Here is a 17,510-nt window from a genome sequence, read left to right as displayed (position 1 = left end):
CATTCATGTGTTGTCTTTCCAAAACCAGGTACAAATTCCTGACAAAAGTTCCTTCGCGCCAGAAATTCCCACATTATCTTCAGAGACACAACATGATTCATAAAAAGCACACACACATGCTGACACATGAAAAACTGTTGCGCCACAAAACAAAACGTAGTTGACCTACTGTACAACAGTCACCACCCAGATGAAGAAACTTCTTTCAGACATTATTACTCTACTAAAATGGAATATTACACAAAAATAATTACTGTTAACTGATGGCAGAAACTGTTACAAAGGTCAAAACAAATCGGGCATGTATAACCCAATATAAATTAACATCTGGTCTATTTTAAAAGAAAGCATTTATGAAAAGCCACTACTGATAGTGATTAGTAGATTAGCAGCAGATTAAGGTTTGCATTACAAAAAAACAAAAAAAAACCCAACACACTCAAAGATTTGGAACTTGTAAGTTTATTGACGTGTATCCTCCTTGTATTCATAAATCTGTTTCCATTGGTGACAATCAATATTTTAAAATCACTAATATGTATATTATATTAGTTCTCTTCCCACAATCAAGCAGGCAGTTACAAGATCAAAGCTGTTTGGGTGCATAGTGAGACAGTCACATACAGAGATACTGTCACAGGAAGAGGAACAAATAGAAAACAAGAAAAAAAAAAAACTTAAAAATATATAGAATTTCATATAAGAACAATGCACATCACAGAAAGTCCTCTGGAAAAGCCATGATTGCAACATCAACTATACAAGCATACAAAGACAATACTAAGAGTTAAAGAGGGCCATTGGGTAGACATTATTTGTGTCATTCTCCATCTGTAAAAATACACAAGTTAGCTTTTTATTCAGAAACCAGCTCTTGAAGCCCCTCAGTTCTGTGTGTGTTTTGTCTGCACAGCCCTCCAGCTCACAGTGATCCAGGGCCAGCCAAAGCAACCTATAAGACCCTTTCACAAACTATTTGAGATCTTATCCAAATCTACTACTGGTACCTCAAATTTTACGACACACTCAACTGACTGGGTCTAATTATGCTACAAAATAACATCACAGAGCTTTGGGCTTTAGAACCAGTAAAGCCAACAATACAGTTTTTAGTATATTAGTCAGACACACTTTTTACAGCAGGACACGGGGGACATTTCTTTATACCCTTTCATAATACATTCCAGGCACATTCTAGTCAATATGCTTTACTTCATATGTAGTCATTCTCCTGATAAAACGTGTCAAAATATGTAACTAGGCCAGTTTAACATTCATTAGTTGGTTCAGTGTCCCCCATTTTGAGCTAGGAGCCTGTGCATGTGCACTCAAAAGCGTGCCTGCAATTGTCACTCAAACTATTTAACCAACTCACAACCTTCCCTGGAAAAAGGTGGATTAAAAACATCTACTCTTATATATATTTATACTGTATCTGTCATAATAAACAAAAAAAATAATGATTTCAATTTTGCTCTTTTGATGTTTTGCTATACAGTAAAGTTGGTACAAAGACCATTCATATACAAGCAGTCTATTGAGAGTAAAAACCATAAAACCATCAAAAACTGTATGATTAACAATTGATGGAGGAGTTGGGTTTGCGGTCAAAGATGGTGATTTAAAACAAGTCATTTTTTTCTTGATTCGCTTGTCAACTTTAGAAGAAAACACCTGAATAAATGTTTTACATCCTGGTTATTACTGTAAATTCTGCAGAATCACATTTTACCTGTTTAAAAATACATGATCAAAACAAGCTCTATAATACAACAGTAGCAGTAGTAGAAGTAGTAGCATTATTTAGGGATTGTTTTGAAACCAGAAAATGGAGTTTGGATATATGCAAACATATTTTAACATTAGCAACATATGTTCTTGGTCAGTAGTACGCATGTGTTCCCCCTCTGATGCAGCAGTGCCCCCGGTGGCCTCTGTTAGATCTGCATTTGCTCCAGGTATTTGTAGGTGGGGTTTTCATAGCCATGGTTCTGCATCTTGTTGAGGTGACGCTCCTCTGGCGATAACATAGGATCAACCTAAAAAAACAAAACAACAACAACAAAAAAACAATGTAAATGACGACTGGCCAAAAGAGCATTACCGGTAGTTTATTTATTACAATATTAACATAAACCTTTTGCTCATAATTGAATTTGTGGCGGCCAACTCACCTCTACGATGCCATGGCTGATGGTGCCATATTGCCTCTTTCGCAAAAGCACCAGGCTGATCACAATCACAGTTGCTATAGCCACAGCGATCACCAACAGGCCGATAAGGGCACTGCTCCCAAAGCTGAAGTCTTCTCCCAAGGGCCTGTAGGGCTCCTGACAAGGAGACAGAAGGCCAATTTAGATTATGACTTCAGCACAACAGAAACATCTCGCTCATAAAAAAACACACACACACACACACACACACACACTAAAAACAATATATGATGCTATAAAGCTGCTACTCTTAGCCAGAAAGTACTTAGTTAAGGGTGCATTCACACTTGGTTTGGTCCTGGTCCAGCCCTTGGTCTCGTCAAGGATTCGTTCTGGGTTTAGTCCCAGTTTTTGTCCCAATTTTGATGTAATGTGGGTGCAAATGTGAATGCACCCTTAGACTAGTTTTTATAATAGATATATTGCAGTTTAATTTGTTGGATTCATTGTATTTAATATACTTACTGAGGAGACACGCCTTAAGAGAGACATGCAATAAATGTGTCTAAGTGGAGGCTTGTGTAATACTTAAGGAACTTTTACACCAAACCACAGGCACTGCACCAGTCTCCACAAAGTAATGTATCCCATATGATTCAATCTGTTCATATGAGTATATTCTCACTTGTTGTCACACATAAACTGAGAATGCTCAGTTTGTGTGGATTCACGCCCACTTTCACAATTGCATTCAAATACATTCACATTTCACATGCACTCATGCAGAAATAAGCAAAACGTACAGAAATCTTTAAAGACAGGAGTAATGATGCTTAAGTATTGTTGCAGATTTCAGCTACATGGTATAATCCCTGCTCCTTATCATTTCTCAAAGTAGAATAGTACAGTTCTCCAGAGAGGTCAGCAGAGGGCGTCGCTGTACTCACCATCAGCTCGTCACCATGCATAACGCTGACTCTCTCTGCACTGTAAAGCACTTCTTTAACATCCAGAGACTCATCAATCACCTGTCAACACAGACAGGGAGTCCAGGTTACACCCACTGCAATGTGTGTGTGAAACTGAGTGCATCAGATAGGCAAAGAAGTGAGCGGTAGAACAGAGCGGTATCAATGTGCAGGAGCTAACCGGAAAACTGTCAGTATGATGGTACATTTGGAGCCGTCTTGTACAATCTGAAAGACGAGCACAAAGGGATTGCAGGCATCCATAGGCCCATAGGATGTCTTTTTAATAGACTGAAGCCACTTTAGCCCTAATCTGAATGATGTGAAGCGCTGCAAGTGAAGTGAGAGTGCTCAGAGGCGGAACGAAATCTGCTTTAGAGACGCAGAGAGCCATGTTACTGCTGTTGTGTGCTATAAACCCTCAGACTCAATCTAAAACAAAAAAACAAAACAAAGAAAGACAAACATGCAATCACACACTTGCAATGGAACATTTAGTTGATGTTGGATAAACATGCAAAACAAAAACAGTTTGCAAACTAAGGGGGAAGTGATTCAGGGAAGGTAAAGCAGCATGCAAGAACAACACCTAAAGTTGATTTAAATGAGGATTATTTTGCCAAAGGAGGACACACGCTGTAGACAGCTGTAACTATGACAATATAATTACTTTTACTGTAATAATAAATCTTAAAACTAAAGTGTCAAAGTTACAGAGCGTGAACTCATTCATTTGGCTACACTTGAACCCTTATGCTTCAACACACAACTGACTATTTTAATTTGTAAGACAATGTCCATTAAAAATGAATCTTAATGGCAAAATGTATTCAAATAGAATTACTATTTTATGATGAGACATAAGGGTTAAGTCATGGAAAGTCTAAAATTTACAGTTAATATTTTAATTGAATTGAACATCTGTTCACTCCATTTAACAAAGATAATATAGAAAGCGTGAAGAAAAACAAATGCTTGTACAGCAAACTAACAGCTTGCTGGGAATCTTACCACATTGCTGTTGATTTTGGGCTTGCTGTTGATGATCCTCTCCTCAGAACCAATAAGCCCGTCCATCGCTGAGCCTGTAGGAGGTCAGCAACACAGTCAATACCAGGGCAAGACAAACAACTACAGAACGGGATGGTAGAGGCAGTGGGGCAGAGGGATACAACTGTCGCCTCATCTCTACTGGGCATTTCTGAAAACAAAGGCCTTTATTTGATACAGCTCACATTGTGAGCTCTGTACAGCAATCCAACCCTAAATTTTCCATAAAAACTTAACTGTAATTTTACCACTATTTATCGTATCTATTAAAAAATGGGGCCACAGTGAAATCAATTTACGTGATTAACTGAAAACGAAAGTCATTACTTAGTTTGAGGTAAAAGTAGGCTACAATGGAAGACTGATGGTACTGAAAAAGGCATAAGATCTATTAATACACAGCCGCCAGATCTGCCATAAATAAATAAGAAGCTGAAGGGAGCGAGTGTGCGGCAGCCGTGGACATCCCCTAAACAATATAGGCTGCTGCTGCTGCGGCTGCTGTAGAGTTATTGCTGTCTGCTGCTGGAGAGTTCAAGAGCTTTGTATTAAATAAAGAACAATGCTGTGTGTTCACAGACCCAGTGACATCAGCCATGCCTCTGCAGTGTGCATGCAGCAACAACAGTATAGCATTGAATATGGCAATGAATACAGTACTACGTCAATAACAGCAAAGGCTGGATAATGCAAAGTTTAAATTATACCTATGTACTTTACTTTATGTATATTTTCCCAGTTTAAGACAATTTAAGAATACAAATTGACACAGTACAAAACACAACATTTATGCAATATAATGGTCACATGGATTGAATTTGGACAATAAAAACAACAAACAGTAATAACATTACACAATAGCACAATATGTTGAATTTGAAAGCAGAACTCAACCATAAGTTACATACATAAATTAAACATTTGACAGTCAAATATTTGAGTAGTTCTCAGGAGATAAGGCAAGGTTTCAAAATTTGTCTATTTACAATAATATATTGAATATTTAGGGACATCTACAGCAAAGAAGTAACTATGAGAAGGAGACTGTATGTGGTAAGAGTAAGTTTTCTTCAAATTCACTAAAAAGACAACAAATTTCAATTTCTTGTTCCTACAGCCAGAGAGACCTTAAAAATTACAATTGAAATCCAACCACACAGCTCATGACAAAATAAACGTGTAAAGGGTTTATTACAATGTTATGATGAAGCAAGTCAAATTGCACCAAATGGGAGGGAGAGACAGGAGAGTAAGTAAACAGGAGATGAAAATGGCATGGGAGCTGAGGAGACAGGAGGAGCCAGGGAAAACAAGATGCAGCAAAGGCACCAACCTTTCTTGAAGGCACGTGGGGAGTCTGATAGATCTCCTTGGCATTCAAAATGAGCAACAGAAAAAGAGAGGAACAAAAGAGGGGAAGGAGAGAACAGAGAAAACGTACGTGAGCAGAGAAAGGCAGCATCATCAAGCTGTGTTAATTGATTAGGAAAAGGAGCCCAGCAGGGAGGAATCTGGAAATTAATTTTACAGATCAAAACTCAACTCAAAAAAGGAAGCCATTTCATTTGGGTTAGAAAGTTCTGTATTGTAGCCTGCAGGGTGCTGATGTGTGCAGGAAATGTTCTCTGTGGATTTATTGTTAGAAGCCCTCTCACACCAAGTACTTTTTCCCAAACTCATTTATCACAGAATAATGATGAAGATGATAACTGCTCATTCTCTCAAAGTAATCTAGGATGAACACCCGCACCTGGGGCCTCTCTGTCACACTCTGCCAGGGCCATTGATTACTGTGCACAAAACCAATCCAAATCAAGTGTCTAACGGGAAATACATTAGTGTTGTGGACATGTACCCACCACTCCTCCTTTCCAATTCCAACAAAACTTGGCATAAGCATAAACATTCTTAAATCTGGTTTCTACAGGTACGTGCATGAAAATATAAGTTCAATAGGCTCACCCTCTGGCTCTGGTCGGGATCCAAGGGTGTGGACCTGAATAGGGCGGTAAGGCTTGATGATCTCGGATACAGGGACCTCCACACTCTCCTCGGACGATACTGTGATGTCTGGCTGGGATTCTGAGATTGAAGAAAGGAACTGGTCCATGTCGGCTTTCTGCTCCTGTAGTAACTCATCTGCAACACAAATAAATACTATACATTAAAATACATAACTATCGAATGCATAAGGCTATTCAAACATAATAACCAGATCCTAATCAGTACTAGAACCAGTATTGAAACTAGATACTCATTTGAAGTATTGACACTGACAAGAAATTTAAAAAGTGTGCTTCAGAACTGTGATATCAAATGTGGCAGTGAGGATCGAGCCTTTTTCTTAGTACTGAAATAGTGGTTCAAGTCTTAATATTGTGGCAACTTTAGGGGCTATCCATAATTTACTCCAATTAACATAGCACTCACTGATTGCCAGCAACAAAACAGGGCCGTCCCCAATCCTGCTAAACATCAATTAGTATTTTCCAGAGCGCTTCTTTGTGTGGAAATGTGCAGATATCCCAACAGGATGCACTGGGATGTGACCCAGTTCTGTCACCGCACACACGCTGCACTTTAATCTATGCCACAAGAGTAAGCTACAGCTCCTTTGTTGAACTAAAAAGGGACAAAAATATGAAAATGTGCTACTTATGACTGAAAATGAATAAGTTCTGTGTTGTTGAACAAACATTGCCATTGTGATGTTTGCAAATCAGTCTAAAGAGTCAACAGAATACCTATATTTGTACTAATAACATAACTTTTCAATTCTCAAGTAAACAAGGTTATTTTGAGTGATAACAGATGCCATGAATTCCTTTTGCCATTACAGAACACTTTCATTCATATGTCATTCTAGATGAGTTAAAAGTTTTGTAAAGAGCAAGACTCACCAATTTCATCTTGGATCTCCTCTGCCACATATGGGACCTTGTAGAGCAGAGACAGGCTCTGGTTCATACGCTCTTCAATCACACGCAAGTGGGTCATCACCTGAAAATAGTTTCATTTGTTTAATTTCATTCATTCAAGAGATACACTAATGTTGTTCTTAGGTTAACTATGAATACATTACATACCGGTACTCATATACTGTTATAAAATGATGGCTGAACAAAATAGTGCATCTGACATATGTAAATTGCAATGAACTACCATCAAGATATTTAATTTGGGGTTTTGATTTATTTGGAAGAGCTATACATTTGAATTGTGGCAGGGAAGTTTAATTATCCTCATTCTCAATCTAAGAAAATCCACTTCTTGCAGCATTATGAAAAGCAGTTCATTATTCACTAAATATAATTATCTCAGAACAGAGAAAGTCATTAGTCTTTGTGTATCCATCTTAGTCTTTCATCATGAGTGCAAAAAGTCAGATTTTTTCAGAAAAATATCACTGAAAAAAAAAAAAAATAGTGAGACTTTCTCAAACTTTCCCATCAACATGAACATTGGTGCATGCAGTATTCAAAATGCAGTTGACACTTTGAAGAGATTTGGCAGCATTCAGAGACTGCTATGTCAGAACTGAACACAAACACAACACTCTCAGCACAGACACAGTTCTGTATCCAGCAGAATTATGTTTAGAATTGGACAATACTGTATTTCCACACTGCTGCTGCCAGAGGGGGTTGGCACAACATAAAGCGTTGCTGTGGACAGACCTGTTCAGCTCCTGGCATGTCCGAGCTGTTTGTGTCCACTGTAATGACTGACTGATGGAGCCTTCCACTAAAGGCCTGTAGTGCACTAAAGCCAGCAACAGATGGCAACAACACCTCTCTCCCATTAAGCTCCCAAAGAAAGGTCCAACTGTCTATGTTGACATAAGAAGCCTCATTGTGAACATACAGCAAGCGACACATAAATCATACATGGCAATTACAATAAAAATATTTCATGTAAGATATGGTAGAAAACGAAATGTCCTGACTGAATAAACCAATTTGTTTCTGTAAATCAAAACCATTGACAAAAAATGCATTATTTAAATCTCTGTGTTTACTTCAGTCATAGGTTAAAAGGATTAATTAACTAAGAAAATGGACTTACTGGCAGATTTAATTATATACCGCGTATTCACAAACAGAAATATCTTTGCAGCATGAAGGAGCAATCAAGTCTTGGTTATTATTGTTCTCAGTGTGTATTTTCATCCCTTTGCTGATGGTGTATAGTACTGTAGAAAGTATAAATGCGATGAAAAAGCAGAAACACACAGACTCCAGCACATCTAACAGAAGAGCCCTTTTTTACACAAGAGTGGTGCAATGCTAATCTGCAGCTCAAGCTTAGGTGAATCGGCTGGCCTCAAACTCAAAGGCAGACACGCTCCCAACTCTACAATCAAAGAACAGAGAGACCACAGGGATCATTATCTCTCCAACAGGAAGAACTGGGAAAGAGCACAGTAGGAGGTTTCAGATGTACTGAGGCGGATGCAAAACGCTAAAGCTTCAGCCAATTGAATTTACTGATGTAGAGCACTATACTGGTGAGAGTTTAAACTGGGTGATTGCAATACAAAAGGACACAGGAAAAGTTTAACTAAAATACTTTATACTTTAAGCATATTAGACAATCAGATAATCATGTTAATACATTTGACCTGAAAAATAAATTCAAAGCTACACGACTAGACAGTGATTTTTAAATTTAGATATGTTAGCTGAGGGCTTTTTGTTTTTACATCTGCATAATCAAATGCACTGAGTTGGAGGAGACATTGATAATGACATTAATCTAATATTCATCACTGACCTGTGACTTCATCTGAGCAGCCTTCTCGGGGTCCACAGCCAAAACGTGCTGGTAGTGACGAATGGTGTGCTGCCGGTCCTTGTTCTCAGCTCTGACATAACGCCGCAGGGCCTGAAGGATGCGATGAGGCTGAAGATGATGAAGAAAAAAAAAATTAACTGAATAGGTAAGAAGCACCTCCGGCAACTTTTACATTAAAATAATAATATAATACAAATTGACATAATGAAAAAGGTATATGCACCATATGAGGGGTTTGCACACAGGACTAAACTGACTAAAGTAATTGGTAACGTTGATGCCAAAGGATACATCGAGTGTCCTATAACTTCACAGGTGACATAATAAAATGGTATATGTATAAATGTTTAAATGTGATGGTGAGAGGCAGTGGTACATGCCTCTCATCATGACAAGTTTGCATTGGGTCATTTTACAGCATTTGAGTCCAATTATGTTACCAGACAGAAAAAAGGTCAAGGTAAGAAGCGCTCCACAGATTAAGAAGAGATAGAGGCTCCTTTGTTCTGTGGGTCAGTCGGTGGCATTTACCCTGGGTGGGTCGGCTTGCAGGGCGGCCAGGTAGTTCTCCAGGGCCAGACGTCTGCGGTCGTTGAGCATGGCCTCTACCCGAGCGAGATGAGTCTCCACCAGCTGCTGCTTCTCACTGGCGGCCTCCTCCTCCAGAGACTCCACCATGGCCTGGAAGTGCTGCACGCATTCACAATAAATACTAATTACCCAGAACCAAGCAAGCAGCTACCTTTACACTTGTACTGTATCTGTATGAGTCTAATCAATAACAATATTATTATCAAGAGGGAAAAGGCAGTGAATAAAAATATAACATGCTGCTGAACAAAAGTCAGTCTTTTTCTAAAATACTGAACATGGCACAACAGTAAGGTCAGAACATATTCCAAATTGCAACTCTTGATGGGTTCGTTTCTGTGAAGACTCTGCACACCTGATTGGGCGACAGGTGCGTCAGAGGAGAAGCACTTGGTCTGAAAGGTTAAGACAACCTGAGGGTACGTGAGGAAGGTCAGAGGGACTGAAATGTTGTGCAAATAAAAGTGAATCAAGAGTGAGACAGTGTGAGCGAGTTGCAATTTGGAACATGTTCTTACCTCATTAAGTCGTCACAACTTGGACCCAATCTTAAATATAAATTTGTATGCTTTTAATATATCAATAAAAACCTTGGGAACAAAATGGTCACAGGTTTCCAAATTCACACCACACATTAAGATGGACAGAAAATCTACAGTAGATGTTTCAATTAACCTATAAGTGTTCAATATGAGTACTACATATTAAAAGACCAATAAAACTACATTGAGGCATTTTTTTTAAATGATGTATGAGAATTTTGAGAAATAATGTTAGGGAACTAAGCAACACTTTTTAAATCTCAGCCTGAACTATGATAAAAAGTATTGATTCATTCATACTTACACTGTCATCAAGAGTTACTCATTTAGAGGTCTCCCATTCACACTGTATCCTGGTTTAGCCTCACAGTGATAAAGATAGAGCAGCCAGGGAGAAGCACTATTTAACGGCAGAGTCAGCGACCGACTGTGGGGTGTAAGTGGTAATAAGGGACAAAGAGGCAGTCCCAGGCGAAGGATCTGTGTCTTACCTGGATCAATGTCTGCCTCTCGGCCTTAGGCAGGTTTTTAGCCTGGCGATCAGCCTCCTCCCACTCCTTTCGGACCTGGTAATGAGTGTAATGAAACAGGTGAGGAGGCAATTTCAAAAGGCAAGTTGATAAAAAAAAAAAAAAGACAAGAATGGGGTAAAGATTTTCGATACTTCCCAATTAGTACTATTACTTCTATAACCTTGTTTATATCTGCAGATCATACATTGTTAAACATTGTGTTAGCTTTGCATGCAAACATATTTGAATGTTTTAAATAAAGTTTGGGTTTAGTTCAAATCCTATCTCTTTCTTATTTTTGTTTGTGTTATAGTGGTGGCTTTATTGTTGAAACCAGTCAATTAAGTTTACAGTATACTGTTCAAGTTAGACTGAATAACAGATTACGAAATACTTAAAGCTTATTTTTAATTAAGTCCTTTCATTAAGGTCTTCTGTCTGCTTAGGTACAAGGAATGCATTTTGATTGTTCAAGAATATGTAGTGTTACAAATGAAAATCAATAGAAATATTTGGTTTATAAAAAGCCTACAACATGCTGTAAGCCGTGTATAAATAAAGAAAAATGAAATAAAATGACTTGTTTACTGTTTACTTACCCTCTCCATGCGGTTGCGGTGCCTGATTTCAAGCTGCTCCTTGGCTTTCTGGAAGCGGCTGTGCTCCTTGTCGTCAGCTGGGGTTTCAAAGTAGATGTCCACGTCGTCTGTGGGTTGAGGAGTTGGGGGTAGGACTGCAATACAAAAAGACAAATGCCGAGTGAACTGAATGGCAAATGTCACCCAACCGGTACAGACAAGTGGGCTAGAGCTGGCAGAGATAAGCAGAGAGACTGCAGACTGTCACAAAACGGCTCCTCTCATTGCCATTCTCCTTAAATACTGTGGCATTTACATCAAGTTGCCTTTCATGTCTCTTAGGTCTTAGGTTAGGTACGACCAAAGGATTTTGTACAGGACTCCCTCTCTTCAAAACGCAGACAATAGTGTCTTTCATATCTGAACATCAAAAGCCTCTTAAACTTCAGCTTATTATTGTAACTCTGTTTGAACCAAAAATGTAACATATCTGGAACTAGCCTTGTGACAAATGACAACAGTGATCTGTGACAGCTGAAAAAATTACAGACAAGAAGAAAAAATAAAACATAGCATGCAGATGGATATGTGAAAGAAATTCTACCATGAAATATGAAGTTTAGAGATTTAGACTTTGCTATGGCATTATAAAAGGAGGTTTTAAAATAAGAATGTGGTGTGTGAGCGGGATTGGTGGTGGTCTGAGAGGATGATGGCACAAATTAGCAGCCTACCCCAAGGCAGCTGTGGCTACAGATATAGCTCAACAAAACCAGGTGTGAAGTGAAAGAATAATGCAAAGTAAAGTGCTTTGGTAACGATGACACAAGATAAATCCAATGCATTCTTTTAATAAATAATATATGAATTGACAGATTTCATTCAGTTTATAATTCAGCCCAAACATTTGCTATTATAATGCATTATTTCTGATTGACTACAAATGCTTCTAAGCAAACCTTGGATTATGTTTGTGTCATATTGGTATCATTAAATCCTTCATTGGTCTTGATTTTTCAGGGCATTAACGAAACTATCAAATAGTTGAATGAATAAACTCACATCTGTCCTGTCACAGTCTGAGCAGCCCTTTTTGTACAATACGGAATTTGATGTGACAGTCATTTAGAGCAGAGACTTTAAATTGATTAAATTTAGTTGGGAAATGTATTAGGCAAATTCTGCAATAAAACATTATGACAGAAATTCTGGTATTTATGGGAAGACATTTTGGTGCAATGACGCCTTAATTTAATAAGATTGGTATCAACAGCGTAATATCCAAACTCCAATTTTGAAATGTCATGTCATTTGGATGAAGGTCTTAAACTGGATAATGGCTTGTTAAAAAAACAGCAACTTATAAAAAGCCATTAAAATAAATGTAAAATTGTTGGTGTGTGTGCTCTGATATTCAAGTTAAAAGCTGAAGCACAAAAATGAGACTTCAGATTTGGAGTCAACAGCAGACACAGGAAAGATTGGAAGGAGTTAGTAAAGCTGGTCCCAGTCTTAGGAGAGACTTACTGAGGCGCTTGCACACGGACATGCAGTACTCCTCTGAGTCGAAATTGTTGCGGTTGCCGGCACAGCCCCCGTATGTGAAGCGCACACACTTCCTCCGACTCATGTCGAAGTGCCAGCGCGGCATGGAGGCGCGGCAGGGACCCGTCTCTGCCTCCAAGGTGCACACGGCTGCCAGGGGACAGCCAGTTAGTCAACCGGCCACTAGGGGCGCCACTCAAATCAAAGACAGCTAACCAACTACATTCAATAGTCAGATAGAATCAGATTTTCATTTCTTAGAGGTGGTGAGTGTGTTTTTTGTTTAAAGGAGAAATAAATTATGACAAAGACAACAATAAGACACCAACATCCATCCAATTGGGGAATCCATAATTAAAAGTATTGCATTCACCTTCTTTTTGGGGTGATACACAGCAATACAACCATTCCCACAAAGCAATTATGTAATTGTTCTTCTGCTGTGTTGTAAAACTGACATCTTATCTTTCATTCAGAATAGACAACATTCAAAATATTTTACTCTGTTGTGAATATCAATGTTTCCAAAGATATTTCTCCTTTAAACACACAGCAAGTTAAACATGTATCTTCAACAAACCTTTGACCTCCTCCAGAACCTTGTCGTCATCTTGCGTCATGCTGTTGTCTTTCCTGTCTGAGTCTTCTTTCTCAGCATCTTCCACCTCATAAGCATCGTAGTACACTTCTTCCTCTTCGTCATCATCATCGTCCCCCAGAAATGACTCCTCCTTCTGTGTGGGCAGTTCGGCAGCAGGCGCCTCACTGTGAAAGGGAGGAGTGGATGATTGAGTGAAGGGGCGTGGGCCAAAAGGACGTGTGATTTATCAAACAAGGCTGAGCACTCCCCATAGGTCAATGTCACAGGGCTTTAATTCATCCAGATGGCCTTAATATCCGCCCTTCACCAATACGACGTGACAAATTTTGTTGCCATTTTCAGGCACTCACACATACTGTATAGAGAGCTGTTCAAGATTTCTGTTATACTACTCAAAATAATATTTCCGGCAAGTTGAAATTAAGAAAATTGAAGCTCTCTTTGTAAAATACCTACATATTTTAAGCACAAACAAGTTACATCTGGATAATTGGGACCAAATAACAGTTTCATTCATTTAGTGTAAACCTTTCAATTATGGGCCATGTGGAATGTAAGTGTTTTTAAGTAAAAGTGAAGTGAATTTCTGCTATTTTGAGATTCATTTCACTTACGTTTCCTCAGCCACCTCGTCTTCATCTAGGTCAACCAGATCAACCTCCTCATCCTCGATTTCCTCATCTGCGTCCTCCTCCTGAGTGGGCTGGGGTGGAGGGGCTGCCTCCTCAGACCGTGTGGCGGGACAGCAGACATATTCAGTGCCATGGAACTTGTCAATGCCACAAGGCAGCAGCATGCCATAACTGTGCAGCACCATAGAACTCTTGACACATGCCTGGAAAAAGAAGAGCAGAAATGTATTAACATTTAGTTTTAAACTGCCAATTATTATTAACAATTGTATCCAACTGAAGATGGAGATTGAAGAAAATTTCATCTGATACACGAGTGCTTTTAAGTGGTCTATTTTAGCTATAAAACCAAGCTTCAAGATCAACTTCAAGGACATCTGTGCATCTTCTTGTGGGATTAACTGCATTGCCTTGACAGTAATGTGATTAGAGTCTGAAGTAAAGACCATTTAATCGATGCAGCTCATACTCAAACAGGTGTGTGAATAAACTATTGACAATACATGGATTATTTACAATTATGGAATTAGCATCCACCATGAAATAGCAATTTCCTGCAATGCTCTTGGTTTTAAGTAAAGAAATAACAAAAAACAAAACAAAAACAAAAACACTTAATATAGGATTATTACCGTTAGTTTTTCTTACCTCCTTCGCCACGCCATGCCATTGCTGGTGGCTCACACACATGTCCATATGCTCTTTGTGGAAAAACCTGCACTTCTCCGGAACCAGAAGTACATCGCTCACAAATTCACCCACTGTAACATAAATCACACAAACAGGCTGTTAGTCAGGCCCCAATCTGCTCACAATTAAACTCTGCCTGCTGGATTGGTCAGTGCTCAAAAAGTGGGACCAAAAACAAGTAAGAAACAAGCCAGAAACAGGCAGGCCTCATTCTGATATTACTTTAATTACATGTCAAAAACACTCAAACGTTACCTGTACATCTGACAAACAACATTTTAAAAACTTTTCCAATCAAAATGGCAGCTGGGAAAACAAGATATTGCATTGCTGACAACTTAATTGCATTGGATTTTAAATGGGCTGAATGATGATTTATAGATCCAATATCTAGGCTAGACTTGTGGCACTGTCTAAGCCGTAAAGCAAATTAAATGTCAGGAAATTCAATCATTATTTGCACCAAATGAAACTCAGATTGATGTAGATTTGGAAGTAGAAAACCAAAAAAAATAAATATATATACATACTTGGTGTTTAATGCTAATGATATCACTACTACTACTACTACTACTACAGTATTTACTAATAACAGCAAGTGTGGTTACTGCAACATCTACTTCTTATAATGTTTGTACTACAGATACTTAAACTATCGGTACTGCTTTGCCCAATAGAAACTTGAATGATGTTGATTGATGATGATTATTTATGTTTTGATTTGTGTGATTTTAATGACTTTCTTATTCTGTAAAGCACTTTGAATTACTTTGTGTATGAACTGTGCTATACAAATACACTTGCCTTGCCTTGCCATGTTACAACTTATAAATTGTACTTCACTTTCTTTCAAACCATTGCTACAAATATTTCCAACCAGGTAACAGAGAAATAATAATGAATGGTGAATATAATGATAAATTACTTTCATATCAATTACAGTGTATTAAACAATGTGCTTGGGAGGTATTCACAAAAGTTAACTGAAAACAACAAACACAATAAAATAATTTGTAAGTGAAAAAAAAATAACAAAAAAATGCAGGTGCAGCTAAAAGGTACTCTGCAGCAAATAGCCATCAAGAAGACTATAAGCTAAGTATAAACTTAAGTAAAGGTCATGAAAGCTGGAGGGTCTGATGTAAAGGTAGGCTGAAATCACACAAATGAGGGTCTCAAGGTTCGACAAAGTGGGCTGGGATCTGTCGTAACTGCTCATTTAGTGCTTTGACACCACCTCCAGTCAGGAGTCGACCTGCTGAAGCGAGGTTGGACCGTCAGAGCAGTGTTTTGGAAAATAAGAGGGTTGGATAGGAAGAGAAAAGAACTGGAAATAGCAGGCCTTTGCAGCTGCTGCTCATCCCCGCCCAGGAGGTAGAGTAACACCCTTTTAACGGCGCACCACTATTTGATTTCCCCCTGGCCACAAAGTGTTGTATCTCTACACGTAAACATTTAGGGGGGGCACTGTTAAGTCTTGTATTGAAAATATTTAATACTTCCAGAGGCAAGATAATAGAAAATAGTCTTATAGAGTCTAAGTTTTGCATTAGTAATGGTGATACAATTTTTGGTTTCCTGAAAATGGCTCACTATGCAGTACTTGATTTAAAAAAAAATAAAAAATGTATTGTTAAAACTCAATGTTACAGGAAATATTAAAAAAAGCTCTGATAATAATAAAAATACATGTGATTGACTGATAAATATGTTCTACTTCTTCACTTATAATGTATTTAGGTAGAAGATGCCTATGACTTGAAATCAAATAGCATAACATCATAATATAAAATACTACTAATAAAACTAATCAAATCAAACATGATCAGTAGCAGTGCTAACCATGTAAAACCTTCCATAAATCTTCACTCAAAGATGGACAGGAAATGACCTTATCATTTCTCCTCATCAGCTGCTCTTCCTGTACCAGCTGCAAACACATTCAGTCACAGAGGCTTCTTCTTTTCACCCATATCCAAGGACCACACCATGTTTTGGTTGTACAGTAGGTTTCATGCTGCAGTGGGTGATGGATGGCACTGTCCAGGCAGCAGCTGTGTGCCTTATAAGTGCTTTACTTCATACGTTTGTGCAGTGCTGAGTTAGTCCCTTCTCTTTGACCCCGCTTCATCTACTGTACTCATTTGACTTTCCTGTAACCTTTTGTCTGTCCACAGATGAAACCCTCTCCATTTCTCCTCTCCTGCAGCCCGCTCGAGTAAGTAGTGAAGAGGTATGACTACACTCACTAAACCAATGATACCTTGAGCTCTGGGAGCAGGAGAATTTAATTAAGCTCCACTTTAAAATCTGCCTGTCGACGCTATGCTTATTATCTCTCAAGGGTCTCAAACAGGAGCCCCATGTATTAATGCAGTGTAATCATCATTACATCCAAAATACACAAACAATAAAAGTACTGTAAGCAAATTCACTTGCCAAATATTTATAATAAATTTAACATGCATTTCTTTCTTTTTTAAGATTTGTTAAATGAGAATATACCTACAAATCTTAATAGCAGCAATATATTTATTTTACTATGGCTATATCAAAAAGCAATAATTTTCAAGTAGCCATTACAAAATTAGCTATTTATTTATTTAATTCTTATTTTATCGCATGTATTTATTTACAGAACATTGAATATCTTTGTTTATGCTCTTTTAGTCCATCCATCTTCTTCTGCTGCTTTATCTGGGGCCGGGTGAGGTTTAAAAAGTTTTGTTAAGAGAAGATCACCTTTTCTGGAGTAATAAAGATTTTACTAACTTCCTCCTATTCTTTCTAGAAAATGTATAAACACTAATCCATTCAAATGTGTGTTCATTTTCTCCTAATAACCACTTGAATC

General features: G+C 38.2%; 1 protein-coding gene across 3 annotated transcripts in view; it reads right to left on the bottom strand.

Annotated features, from left to right (window-relative positions):
* Window positions 1–446: 446 nt before the first annotated feature.
* Window positions 447–17,510, bottom strand: part of aplp2 (amyloid beta (A4) precursor-like protein 2) — a 48,255-nt gene continuing 31,191 nt past the window's right edge. The window contains exons 4-18 of one of the 3 annotated variants that reach the window (XM_033976454.2): window positions 14,615–14,727; window positions 13,949–14,169; window positions 13,314–13,498; window positions 12,716–12,883; window positions 11,210–11,343; window positions 10,590–10,664; window positions 9,497–9,655; window positions 8,945–9,073; window positions 7,072–7,171; window positions 6,134–6,310; window positions 5,505–5,540; window positions 4,133–4,206; window positions 3,101–3,181; window positions 2,175–2,330; window positions 447–2,039 (exon numbers count right to left, since the gene is read on the bottom strand). In XM_033976454.2, the coding sequence (XP_033832345.1) occupies window positions 1,938–2,039; window positions 2,175–2,330; window positions 3,101–3,181; window positions 4,133–4,206; window positions 5,505–5,540; window positions 6,134–6,310; window positions 7,072–7,171; window positions 8,945–9,073; window positions 9,497–9,655; window positions 10,590–10,664; window positions 11,210–11,343; window positions 12,716–12,883; window positions 13,314–13,498; window positions 13,949–14,169; window positions 14,615–14,727 (1,910 nt within the window). In that variant the 3' untranslated portion in view covers window positions 447–1,937. The remainder of the gene's footprint in view (window positions 2,040–2,174; window positions 2,331–3,100; window positions 3,182–4,132; window positions 4,207–5,504; window positions 5,541–6,133; window positions 6,311–7,071; window positions 7,172–8,944; window positions 9,074–9,496; window positions 9,656–10,589; window positions 10,665–11,209; window positions 11,344–12,715; window positions 12,884–13,313; window positions 13,499–13,948; window positions 14,170–14,614; window positions 14,728–17,510) is intronic. The other 2 variants (XM_033976455.2, XM_033976457.2) reach the window with 2 other exon arrangements.

The sequence above is a fragment of the Periophthalmus magnuspinnatus genome, chromosome 13 (genome assembly GCF_009829125.3).
Source record: "Periophthalmus magnuspinnatus isolate fPerMag1 chromosome 13, fPerMag1.2.pri, whole genome shotgun sequence".
Taxonomy (NCBI): Eukaryota; Metazoa; Chordata; class Actinopteri; order Gobiiformes; family Gobiidae; genus Periophthalmus; species Periophthalmus magnuspinnatus.
The sequence above is the reverse complement of the archived record's forward strand: the minus strand, read 5'-3'. Positions and strand labels throughout refer to the sequence as shown.